The sequence below is a fragment of the Lagenorhynchus albirostris genome, chromosome 11 (genome assembly GCF_949774975.1).
Source record: "Lagenorhynchus albirostris chromosome 11, mLagAlb1.1, whole genome shotgun sequence".
NCBI classification, from domain to species: domain Eukaryota; kingdom Metazoa; phylum Chordata; class Mammalia; order Artiodactyla; family Delphinidae; genus Lagenorhynchus; species Lagenorhynchus albirostris.
In genome coordinates, this window is record NC_083105.1 from 62,424,632 (window position 1) to 62,437,266 (window position 12,635).

At 44.8% G+C, this 12,635-nt stretch overlaps 1 protein-coding gene and 1 non-coding gene across 3 annotated transcripts in view; both read right to left on the minus strand.

The window, feature by feature from the left end:
• Window positions 1–513: 513 nt before the first annotated feature.
• Window positions 514–12,635, minus strand: part of DIP2B (disco interacting protein 2 homolog B) — a 232,750-nt gene continuing 220,628 nt past the window's right edge. For both annotated transcript variants that reach the window (XM_060166242.1, XM_060166241.1), the window contains 7 exons: window positions 12,014–12,184; window positions 10,954–11,015; window positions 10,016–10,073; window positions 9,174–9,248; window positions 7,250–7,427; window positions 5,247–5,370; window positions 514–3,651 (listed from right to left, as the gene is read on the minus strand). In XM_060166242.1, the coding sequence (XP_060022225.1) occupies window positions 3,399–3,651; window positions 5,247–5,370; window positions 7,250–7,427; window positions 9,174–9,248; window positions 10,016–10,073; window positions 10,954–11,015; window positions 12,014–12,184 (921 nt within the window). In that variant the 3' untranslated portion in view covers window positions 514–3,398. The remainder of the gene's footprint in view (window positions 3,652–5,246; window positions 5,371–7,249; window positions 7,428–9,173; window positions 9,249–10,015; window positions 10,074–10,953; window positions 11,016–12,013; window positions 12,185–12,635) is intronic.
• TRNAR-CCU (transfer RNA arginine (anticodon CCU)) lies at window positions 7,602–7,674 on the minus strand. Its single transcript has one exon. It is a non-coding gene; the product is annotated as a tRNA-Arg (tRNA).

Sequence of the window (12,635 nt, forward strand, 5' to 3'; positions counted from 1 at the left end):
ATAACTCCTCATTGCTTCAGTCTACAGATTCCTGGATATTCAAGGAAAGTAATTTATTTGGCCAAGATATTGAGCACCATGCCTGGGGCACAGACCTTAACAAAAAAGCCTAAGGCCTCGGGCCCTTTGTTGATTCAACAAAAGCATTAAGCAAGCATTGCCCAGGGACTAAAGTTAAGGAGACACTCCTATGACCAAGAGACAGGCAATGGTCCCTAAACAGCCTGAGGCAGCACAACTTCAGGAGGACCTGGTACTGGGAAAGCAGGGGCCCTTTATGAGGCAGGAAGGAAATAAAGAGTGTGGATTCACTGATGCCCATTAGCATGCTGGTCATTCCCAAGGTCTCACTGATGCAGGAGATGGCATTTGTTCTGAGGAAGCCCCTTCCTGATCTACCTTGTTACTTCTGCTGAGAGGCAGAAAGAGTTTCAAAAACTTTCAGATGAATAGGTTTCTCTTATCTGAAATGAGGGCTTGCTATTCTTTAGTCCCCCCCGCCCCCACCCCCACTCCCCACAGGCATAAAAACCCAGACACAATATGTTCCCAAGTTTTGGCCAGGCTGTTTCTATTAATAATGGCCTTTGGGGCCTGTCTTAAGAGTCAGTTCTACCACAAAGGTTCTACTTAATGTGGAAAGACTAAGAGCGTTGTGTCACCAAGAGAAAGTTTTCTTACCAAGTCTGCAACAGACTAGGCATCAGATCTGTAGATGATCCCACAAACACCTCTAAACTAATGACTGACTCTCTTCCCCTTCCAGAGGATACTTTACCAGAGTTACTGGTGAAGTTCCCGAAAGACACACCTTAGCATCTTAGTTTTCTTTCCTCCACCAGCTTATTCTGGCTTTGGGGGATAGGCAAAAGATAAATAAAGCAGCCACAAGGCAGAAAGCAAAAAAAATAACAATAAATCAGAGGCCTGAGGAACTTCAAAACTAGATAATCAGCCCCTAAATAACTGGGAGTTGGCCATACCATGAGATTAACGGAATATTTTATTTGAAGGAATGAGTATAATCTGCACAGTCCAGTATGGTAGCCAACAGCCATGTGTGGCTACTGAAAACTTGAAATATGGCTAGTCCGAATTGAGATGTGCTTAATACACACTGGATTTCAAAGACATAATATGAAAAAAAGAAAGTAAAATATCTCAATAATTTTTTATATTGATCCCATGTTGAAGTGATAGTATTTTTCATATATTGTGCTAAATAATATATTAAAATCAATTTCACCTGTTTCTTTTTACTTTTTAAAATGTGGTTACTAGAAATTTTAAAATGACAGATGTGGCTCACAGTATATTTCTAGCAGACACCCTAACTTGTGTAATGAGAATTATGAAAGCAACCCATAGGATAGACTCTGCCTTATACCTTTTTCTTAGAACTTGTGGATTACGGAGATAGAAGATCCTCAGGGTCCCTTGCTTTGATTAGTGAATCATTAAAAACTGTCTTAAGAAAATTACTTTCCAAATAAGCAGGCTGTTTTCTCTGCTAGTCACTGGATTTCTTACCCCAATGCAAGTGCTTTTTTCCTGTACATCCTAGAACCTCTCCCATCATGTGTAAGTTAACGTCATCCAAAATGTTGAAAAAGAGATCTGGAACTGGAAAATGTCTTGAGGTCTTCCCTCTGCGGAGAACGAGTTGGGAGGAAAAGAGGGTTATGTAAAAGGGAGGCAATAAAGTGGCTTTGAGTCATGAGACTGTGTAAGGGCAGCCCCCCAGGAGTGCTGCCGTGGCGAAGGGTCTGGTCTTTGCATTATAAACCTTATTTTCAGGGTAATTACAAGTCTAAAAAATTGTTTAAAAACATATTTAGTTTACATGATGTTACAGTGGGGTAAATAATGTGTATTATTAAAATAGTCTAAATAAATATTTACACAATAGACCAGAGTGGGTCAAAGAGAACCATTCTGATTTAACAAGTTAACTCTGTTCACTTTGAGCTTTCTTTTTTTAATTTTAAAAAATATTTCTGTAAGAAAAAAATAATAAAATTCAACTATATTCAAATATGTGAAGTATCAGACCAAAGAAAGGAAACCGAGCCAGAGGCCAAACTCAGTCCCAGGCTCTGTCCGCTTGGCCTGGGCACCACAGTTATTTCAAAAGAGTTTCTTGCATACATCAGACTTCCCCTATTTCAGCATAAGCCTGGCTACTTTGGCAACCCAAATCGGTCAGTTCGGAGACGTGCAGTTACGAGGACTTATGCCTTCGCGTGACTATCGATCCCACTGCCTTCCCAGCCTATTGCTCTTGTTCTTAAAATCCCCGCCCTCGTGAACTGGAAGAACAGAGGATGCTCTTCAGTCCTCAGAAAAGAAAAGCTAGATGTATAACTGCTGACACAGTATACAATGGGCCTGGAAAAGAGGAAATTCTAAATTCTTATGCAGTCATTCTAAACGTGAAAGACGGTTTCAACACTGGGGGCCGGAGTGAGTTATTCCGGTTCCTTAGAACTGGGTGGGATCTAATGAATCTTAGCTTTTCCTAACATGTTGATTTTTCAGCTGAGATTATTCAGTTTGTAGAAACAGGCTGAATTCTTAAAAGCTTAAGCTGATTCTGGGAATGCAAGCTTAAAAAACAAACATAGGCAGCTTCAGTTTATAAAATACACCAGCCAACAGAGACACAGTACAATGTGCAGCAAAACCTGCAAACAATTTGCACTTTTTAGTCACCTATTCAATTACACTGCATCCAGAGAATACTGAGATTCTCTCAAAGTAGAAATGTTTCTACTTTAGTTGTTACAACTATACAAGCCAATTCTTCAATTTTTAGCTGAATTATGTGTATTCTTATTTACATGTTTAAAACACTGGTCAAAATGTTTTACCATCAAGAATTTTCTATATATAAAGTAATTCTCATATTCAGTGGGTTATCTGATTTGCTATGGGTCAACTGAAAGTAAGCCAAGTAGTTCTGTGTTAACAAAACCCGCAGAAGGTCTAACTATGGTAAAATGGCAAAATACAGTACAGAGCGGGGAACTGTGTAACTCAGACTACCCCATCACATGAATTCATTAAACTCCCTTACAAAATTCTAAAACAGCATTAGATAAAAATACAACTATATACAACAGATGAAAAAAATGCAACATGGATGTAATTGCTTTAGTAACGTGCTGCTCACACTACGTCAAAGCTCATGACCAACAGACTGTTAATATTTTTTTCATTTGCTACCACAGAATTCCCCTTTCCTGTGTGTCACGTGATTGCAGAATCCCACAGGATGAGATGAAGGATATAATGTAGCCATCTCAGCTTATTTCACACCATATGAAAGCTTCCTCCTAGTCACGGGTCTTTGGTCCTGTGGTTTTGCAGGATGGCCCCTGCAGTCCCCACAAGGCTGGTTACATGTTATACGCCACATAGATGGGGTCCAGCTGGTCAGCGAGGAAGCTGTCACGGAGGTGCATCCTCTGCTTCTCTCCTCTGGAGTTGATGGGGATAACGCCTGGGTCCACCACAACTACGACGCCCACGATGAGGTAATGCTCCTCCAGGACGACATTTGTCACTAAAGGAACCAGATCTAGGGCCTCCTGTTCAGAGCCACACAGTTCCACAACCACCACGAGCAAGTTGGTCCACGTGAACACGGCACTGAAATTTCAATCACATTCAGTTAACATGTCATCTCTTACAGTGTCTGCCCAAGACTTATCCCCATTTTCCCTGAGAACTGCCTTCTCGCTTGGATCCAACCAGAAGGCTCTCAGCCACGTCTTCAATACATGACCTTGCCCCTATGATCACAGCTGATTAGCTGAGCCATTTAAAATCTCTTGGGAGTTTGGAAGTGGGCATGAAAGTTGTTAGCTGGTCACCTGAACTGAGGACACGTGGACTGAACGTTCTGGGGTAGCAGGTGTGCAGAGAAGTACAGAGAATGGCTCTTCAGGGAGGAGAGAAAAGAATGAAGTGGATGCCCACATGGCTCTAGAAAGTGAGAAGACGGTGGTTCCTGATGGCCTTCCCATTCCTTGTTTCTACCTTTCTTGAGATCCAGAGCTGGTCAGAGACTTCTAGGAACCTCTGAGATAACCAGGTATTCTGTCCATGAACTCTCTTTTGCGTAAGTTGTTTTGAAGAGAATTAAGAGCTTTGACTAAGATTATTATCTATATTATAATACCAAACGGGAAGGGAGTTGGCCTGGCCTCATCTGAACTCAGTGCCCCATACACGCTCTCTCCTATTGTGCTATAAGGTAGAAAGTTGCCTTACATTCAGTGGGGTTTGCTGGGTTAGAAGGTATGACCTGACTTGTGTTTTGCAGTGTTGAACTGCTTTGAAAAACAGATTCAGTCCTTAAGAAAAATGTACACAATATCTGGTAGCATCAAAAGTCAAATGGTTAAAATTAGGGCGTAACCATGGTGCCCAACTTCTCTGCGTTGTTCTTACATCTCATGGGCATTGTTCAGGTCTGTTCAGAGGAGAGACTCTGACAAAAGCAAGACAAAGAAGCATCTGGAAAGCATGAACAAACCATTAAAAGAACTGTGGCTACTTTGCATGAAAAAAAAAAAAAAACCTGAGGACACACTGACTTAAACATGTATAAAAAGAAACTGGATGGATTCTGTACTGTTAAGAATCCACAATGAAAGCAAATAGGTAAAAACTACAGAGTTCTAATTTTAAGAAATTTTTAGTCAACGTTGAGGTCGGATGATCCTTTGTCAGGGGTAATGTAGGGGGAATTCCCGCACTAAGAGGGAACCTGGACCAGATAATAATAACAGTCCTTTTCATCTGCTTACCATTTGATAGCTTACAAAGCACATTCTCACTGGATCCTCCTGATAATCAGGAAGGAGCAGAGGAGGCATTTTCAGATGAGGAAAGCAGCCTCTTTCCTTGGGAACGCTGGCAGCGCTGGGCCTTCCAGCTGGGTCTTTTGACCTGAAAGTCATGGTTCTTCCCACCACCCTCTACCAACTTTCTAGAGGCGGATGATCAGTTAGGTCCCTTCCAACGGTAAGCGCCTACCATTAAAAAGGACCCAGCCCCACCACGAGTCCACGGAGCCTGTCTTAGCAGACGGCACACTGCCAGACAAGGATCAGTCCGTTTATTTTCTGGCTCCCCTGGAGTTCCACAGCCGTAGGTGGTCTGCTACAGACGGCTGACTACAGAGCAACTTTAACTGGTACCGCAGCTGCGGGGGAACCTATGCTGTGCAGGGGATTTACCATTCGGCCATGCTCCTGTGGATCCGAGACACCGAGGTCTCGATGTCGATGGGGTGGTACCGCAGGCCTCGCAGTTCCAGTGTCTCGTCCAGAGCTCCCACCACGTACAAGGCATCGTGACGCTCTGATGGGGAGAGAAAGAGGAACCTGGTTCATCAGACGCACTGAGTGTACTACATCGTTGGAGTTAAGAGCACAGGGTCCAGACTGCCTGCCACGTCACCTGGCGCCACCACTCACCAGCTCCGTAACGTGGAGAATTAACTTAAATCTCTGAGTCCTGCTTCCCCTCTGTGAGACAGGGGTAATAATAAATGGCTGCTGTGAGGATTCAATTCGCTTAAGGGAGTTAATATGATGCCTGGTACACTGTAAGTGCTGAAAACATTAGCTATCGTCATTATTATTATTACCACGTGCCAGGAATTGTGCCTAGTGCTGCGGAGACAAAGATGATATAACATGATTCCTGCTCTGAAGATACTTACTGTCTAGTGGGGGAAACACACACACAACAGATGTCCTATGGATGGACATCAGGTGGGATGAGGTCAGCCCAGCGACCCGAGTGTGCACTAGGGCCCCCCCTCCCCGAGCTCAGCTCAAGGGTTCAGAAAGGGAAAAGCTGAAGCCATGCTGAGCTTTTAAGGATAAATAGGAATTAGCCAGATGATGGCTGGGGAGGGGAGGAGGGGAGAGGATTTGAGATGGAAAAGAAGTGAACATATGTCATTGTTCCTAGACATCTTCAAGGACTCCACAGAGACTCTAGTCCTGGTTATTAATAGGCTTGTAATCCAGCAGGACGTTGCAGAAATCTTTTTTTAAAGATTTTATGCACACACTGCATACACAAGGCTACATGGTTTATGTCTATATAGATACTGAAAAGAAGAAGAGAGATGATTTAGCTAGGTCTACAGAATGTTGTATTTTCAGGAAAAGGAAGATTTCTGAAAAATTTAGCAAAACAAACTGCTAGGAGCTGTTGGAGAGAGAAGGATGAGGAAGGCCAGCAGAGTCCCATCATACAAGAGCTGAAGACTGTAGTAACAAAAACAACGGAAAGAGTAGCTAATGACTCTCGAGTGTTTTCTGGGTGCCAGTCACTGTCCCAGGCACCTGAAGGCATTATGTCATTTAATCTCACATCATTTCCACAAGGCAGGAAACGTTATCACTCCCATTTTCCAGGTAGGAAACTGAGAGGTTGAGTGAGTGCTCAAGGTCATACAGCAAATGACAGAGGTAGGCTTCCAAACCAAGGCACCTGGCTAGGCATGCTTCCCTCACCACCAGTATGTTATTCTACTTCCCCGTGAAACATGGAGACACTCTGGAGCTGGTCAGTGGGGAACAGATGCAGGGGGCGAAGGAGAAGTGACTTGGCTCAGTTCCAGCTGCTCAAGTCCAGTGAGTGATCTGTGTCAGTTCTGGGTGTGGATGATGCAATTGGTGCTGGGTATTTTAAAATGGCCATTCATGCCGTCAGGAAGGTTGAAGTCACAGCTTCACTGTGGCTGCCCAGTGGGCAGAGGATGGCTGGGGGCTGCTTACACGAGAGCCCTGCCAAGCAGGCTCGTGTCCAACGTGAGCCGCTGAAGGGACAGAGGGCTTCGGCAGGCTGGCTCCTCTGCACCGCCTCCCGCTCGCAAGGCTTAGGAGCAAGGGACTAAAGGTGGAATACCTGTCCCAGGAGCTTGCTGAGGGCCGAGTCCTGGCAGAGGCATCTACCCATCACCAGGCACATCTCTATGACTGCCTGGCCGAGCCAACCCACAGGTCAGGGATGCTGACACGGGGCCCCAGTGCTTATTCCCTGGGTCCTCTTTGAGGGCAAAGTCTTACTTCAAATGAATACAGGTTCGTGTATGGGTTCAAGAGTCGGAGAAGGGAATAATTCAACACACACACTCCACATCCAAAGGCAGGCTGCGGAAGGCCAGCCCATGCTAGGGGCTGCAAAGCGCAGCAGGACGGGGGTGAGGAACTGCTGAAGATACCTCCGGTGGCTGCTGTGAGCTCGGTCCGGCGGACAAAACCCAGGTATCCTGTTCGAGCCCACAGGGTCTGAGCAGGATCCCCAAAGCTGAGGCGGGTGTTGAAATGGTCAGCTTGAAGAGTCTCACTGTCATAGATGGTGTAATAGCCACTGGCTGTATGGGGACTGTTCACCCAAATCTACAACAAGAAAAAGCACTGGTCACATTTCGCCAGAATCAATTCAGTTCTCTGGGACAGATGATTTTGGCTTAACTTAATTAATTTTGGCTGCACTGGGTCTTAGTTGTGGGATCTTTTAGTGGCGGCATGCGGACTCTTAGTTGGGATGGGATCTTAGTTACAGCATGTGGGATCCCTGACCAGGGATCGAACCTGGGCCCCCTGCATAGGGAGCACGGAGTCTTACCCACTGGACCACCAGGGAAGTCCCTATTTTGGTTTTTTAACCTCATTTTTATAGTAACAACACAGCTGCAACAACAAAGGCAGCTGTCAGTTATCAAATGTTTACCATGTGCTGAACAGTATTATATGCCTTACCTCCATCAATCCTGACATATATGACATGACAATACAGTTTGTACTACTGTTATTCCCGTTTTACAGATGAAAAAAAAAGGAGTTAAGTAACTTGCCTAAGATGCAGAAACAAGGAAACCTACACCCAAGCCTGGGTGGCCACAGAGGCCGTGCTCTTAACCTTGAGGCTACATTGCCTCCCTGGCTCATTTCTTTCTTTCTTTCTTTCTTTTTTTAAAAAATAAATTTATTTATTTATTTATCCTTGGCTGCGTTGGGTCTTCGTTGCCGCGCACGGTCTTTCTCTAGTTGCAGCGAGCAGGGGCTACTCTTCGTTGCGGTGCACGGGCTTCTCATTGCTGTGGCTTTTCTTGTTGAGGAGCATGGGCTCTAGATGCACATGCTTCAGTAGTTGTGGCACGTGGGCTCAGCAGTTGTGGCTCACGGGCTCTAGAGCACAGGCTCAGTAGTTGTGGCATACGGGCGTAGTTGCTCCGCGGCATGTGGGATCTTCCCGGACCAGGGCTTGAACCCATGTCCCCTACATTGGCAGGCGGATTCTTAACCACTGAGCCACCAGGGAAGCCCTCCCTGGCTCATTTCTCAGCCTCTTTCAGAGTCTCACAAATGCATCAAGGGATCATTTCTATGCTCTGAAACTAAGTTACGAAGACCGCAGGAAAATACTACAGGCTATTTGAATTTACAATGTAAACACAGCAATAGCCGACGATGGTAACAAAACTAGTATTCACTGTGTGACAGGCACTGTTCCAAATATATGACAGATACAGGTATTAATGCATTTAACTGTCACACAATCCTACTAGGTGGGTGCCATTATTACTTATGGTTGAGGAAACTGAGGACAGAGACGTTAAGTAACTTGCCCAATCACAAGAAGCTGGTAACTGGCAGAGCCCGGGTCATCTGCCTCGTGCACCCACAACATTGCTCCCAGTGAGCTATGAGATGAGATATCAGTGTCTCTCAGGGATTTAAATTAAGTCTTAAATATTTTTATACTAATACAAAAATGGATACATTTTGGAATAAAATATAAAATTTGTATAAATTTTGAAAATTTAAAATTTGTGGCTCCTTTTAGTTCCACTCCTTAATAGGTGGGAACAGGTGGGATTTGCCCATTTTCCTTTTCAGTTAAGGGTATGTCAGTGGACCAATCTGGGACTAGTTCTAGTTTGGGTGCCTAAATCTTCGCTCCATCTTGGTCTCAATTTCCCCTCTGTCCATGTCAGTTTTGAGCCTCACAGAGAAAGATGAAAACTTTCAAAAATTCACCATGAGGGAAAAGCTATATCCACAGTTTCCTGACTTCTAAAATATGAACCCTAAAGTCTTTCACTGCTGACTCTTCAGAGTAAAGGGGAATATTATACATACCTCTCCCAGGTGAGAGTCTCCAACAGGGCCTTTGGTCTCTGGATTAACAATAACTACTTTCACTCCAGGTAAAATCTAAGAATCAAAGAGAAAACACAAAGACGGGGTTCAATTAAATCTAATGACCTCTAGGAAATGCAGTTCCCTGCCCCCATCTCTTTAGTGAGGTGAGGGAGTGTACAAAGGCAGGAGCGGAGACGGTGCTCACGGGATCGTGCTCAGTGGAGACAGAGGTATAACAAGATTCAACCTCAAAAATAAACCGGGGGGCTTCCCTGGTGGCGCAGTGGTTGAGTCCGCCTGCCGATGCAGGGGACACAGGTTCGTGCCCCGGTCCGGGAAGATTCCACATGCCGCGGAGCGGCTGGGCCCGTGAGCCACGGCCGCCGGGCCTGGGCGTCCGGAGCCTGTGCTCCGCAACGGGAGAGGCCACAACAGTGAGAGGCCCGCGTACCGCAAAAAAAATAAATAAATAAATAAAAAATAAACCGGGGGAACTTCCCTGGTGGCGCAGTGGTTAAGAATCCACCTGCCAATGTAGGGGACACGGGTTTGAGCCCTGGTCCGGGAAGATCCCATGTGCCATGCCTCAGGGCAACTAAGCCCATGCACCACAACTACTGAGCCTGCACTCTAGAGCCCATGCCAGAATTACTGAAGCCCACACAATGGAATGAAGAGTAGCCCCCGCTCGCCACAACTAGAAAAAGCCTGCGTGCAGCAACGAAAACCCAACACAGCCAAACAAACAAACAAACAAACAAAAAAACACCCCACAGAAAACAAAAACTAACTACTTCTACACACAGACCACCTTCCCAACGGTTAACAGAACAAATTACCTTTCCAGACTCTGAGAGGAGCAAACTCTGGGGGGCACCCCGTTCCACAAGACGAACCCTGCAGAAAAACAATATTTACAACATAAGAGCCTTAAAAAAAAAAAATGACTGCACCGCATCTACCACAGCTATTTACACTGCCTCCCCAAACCTCTAATCTATCTCTCCTCACATCAGAGCAGAGTTTCTCAAACTCAGCATTACTGACATTTTGAGTCAGATATTTTGTTATAATTCTTTGTGAGACACTATCCTGTGCACTGTAGGATGTTTAGCAACATCCCAGGCCTCTACCCACTAGATGTCAGTAGCATCCCCTTGTTGTGACAATACATATGTCTCCAGACACTGTCAAATGTCCTTTGGAGGACAAACTCTCCCCAGGCTGAAAATCACAGCACCAGAGACGCTCTGCCTGTGCAGCCTGGGTCACTGCCACGGGCCACACTGTGAACACAGCCCAAGTCAGTGGGACTCAGGAAAAGGTCCCAGAGCCCTCCGCCAGGAGCTCCCCTTGGCGTATAGCTACGATTCACCTGTGAGCTGCTGAGGAGGAAGGCTTTTACTCCTGGGGCTCAGATAAAGTGTTGTTTCAAAAACCCTACTCTGCCTCATTTATTCTGTCTGTCTCAGTTATTTTTAAACTTCCAGAGCAAAGAGTCTATCCATTTTAGTGTAATTTATGTCAAATGTTACAAAATACCAGTGTTACATTTTAATATTAAAGAACAGTGCAGCAACTGTGAGAATTAAAGCTTTCTTCTTATAAATGAAAACCTTATTAGGTATTAATAATGAAAATGAATTTCTTCCCTTCTCCCATCCCCCCGGAAGACACCAACAGAAGGAAGGAGTGGGGAGAGCTGACTTTCTCGAGGCTCAGAACTTTTCATGCTTAGGAACGCTAACAGAAAGTAAGCATAACCAATCTACTGTACCTGTCATGTCTTAATGATTTCAGATCTACATACACAGTAGTTGGATCAGGCCCTGAGGTTCCCTAAAGAAAAATAAATGTATTGTTTATTTAAAATTAACTGAATGGTATTTCCATATTTTACATTTCCAAATCAAGAAATAGATAATTTAGTCACATACATGAAAAATCCAAACTCTATTTTGAACGATGAGGCAGGGCTACAACGAAAGAGACTCCTGGCCCCGCTTTCTTCTCATCTTTCTTTCCTTTCCTCCCCCAGGGGAGTAGAGTAGGCTGGGGGCCGAAGCAGCACTGAAAGGTTACCAGGCTGAGGAGGGTCCTCACCCCTGGACTCAAGGCAGGGATGAGACAGACCAGCATGCATGGGACTCTCAAAACCAGCACTGGCCCAAGCTGGCAGCAAGGGGCCCACAACAGGCTCCAAAGTTCAAGCGTCATGATGCTGCTCCAAAGTCATCCGACCACAGACACAGAGGACCTGAAAGTATCCACCCATTTACACCACCTTCTGTGACTCTCACTCTTGTCCATGTCTGTATTTGCCTTACGAGCTTCCAAGCTACATAAAATCAGACTCAGTTCTTTTCTGTTATTTCAGCCTCTTTTCTGTTATTTACCCACCAAGATAACATGGCAAAATCGCCATCTGGCTGCAGAAAAGAATGCAGGCTTATTTGTACTTCTTTTGCAAAAAAAAAAAAAAAAAAAAAAAAAGGCGTAAAAGATGGAGGAGACAGAAAACAAAGGGTAACATATAAATAAAATTCAAATAGGACTCAGAAATCTTCTCGACTCATCGTCTTGGACCATAAAACCACTACTTAGAGTAAACGTTTACATTAGAGCTCAACTGCCGGGCACAGCTCCAAGTGCTTGGCACCTAGAAACTCAGTGGTTCTACAGAACGACCCTGTGAAGGACGATGCTACCATGTTCATTCTACAGATGGGCAAAATAAGGTACAGTGAAGTCCAAATAAAAAGCCCAGAGGCCTACAGCAGCTAAGCGGTAGCCTGGGCTCTGAGCCCCCCACACAAGCAAGATTTCATGACAGTCACCTGCAAACATATCGCTACATTGACTCTTGATCCAAAAGTGGTGCTGACAGCCCGAGGGGACAGACCGATGTCCTTGAAAAGCTTGGAGAAGGACTGCTGGAGAGTAATGCGGGGCCGCTCCTCAGCCACCACCACACACGTCCGGATGCAGGAGAGGTTGATTCCCCTGGTCTGTAAGACACCACGCACAGGAGCCGAGGTCAGCAGAATCACAGAAGTGCTGAACAAGCAGGGCCACTGCTCTATCTCTATGGTCAGGAAAAGCCAAGGAACTATGTTTTCTCACCTCAGACACCCAGAGAAAACATATGCCTTTTCAGAAAATGCCAAGGAATTCCACTAAAGTCATTATCCACAGGTCAATATGCTCATTCTCTGTTTCTTTCCTCTTTCACCTAAAAATCTTAGGTTTTCAGCAATATATTTTTAATCCCTCTTTATTTCTATACCTTACATTTCTCTCTATTTCAAATGCAGAGATGGGACTGAGAGAAAAACAAATTTAGCAACATAGATATCTAACCTCTTATCTCTTTTTTTCATTCTTAAGGTCACATTTCTCTACTAAAGAAAATTCAGTGTTTTTTGACTCTCACATGCCAGTTAGACATATGATCGTGGG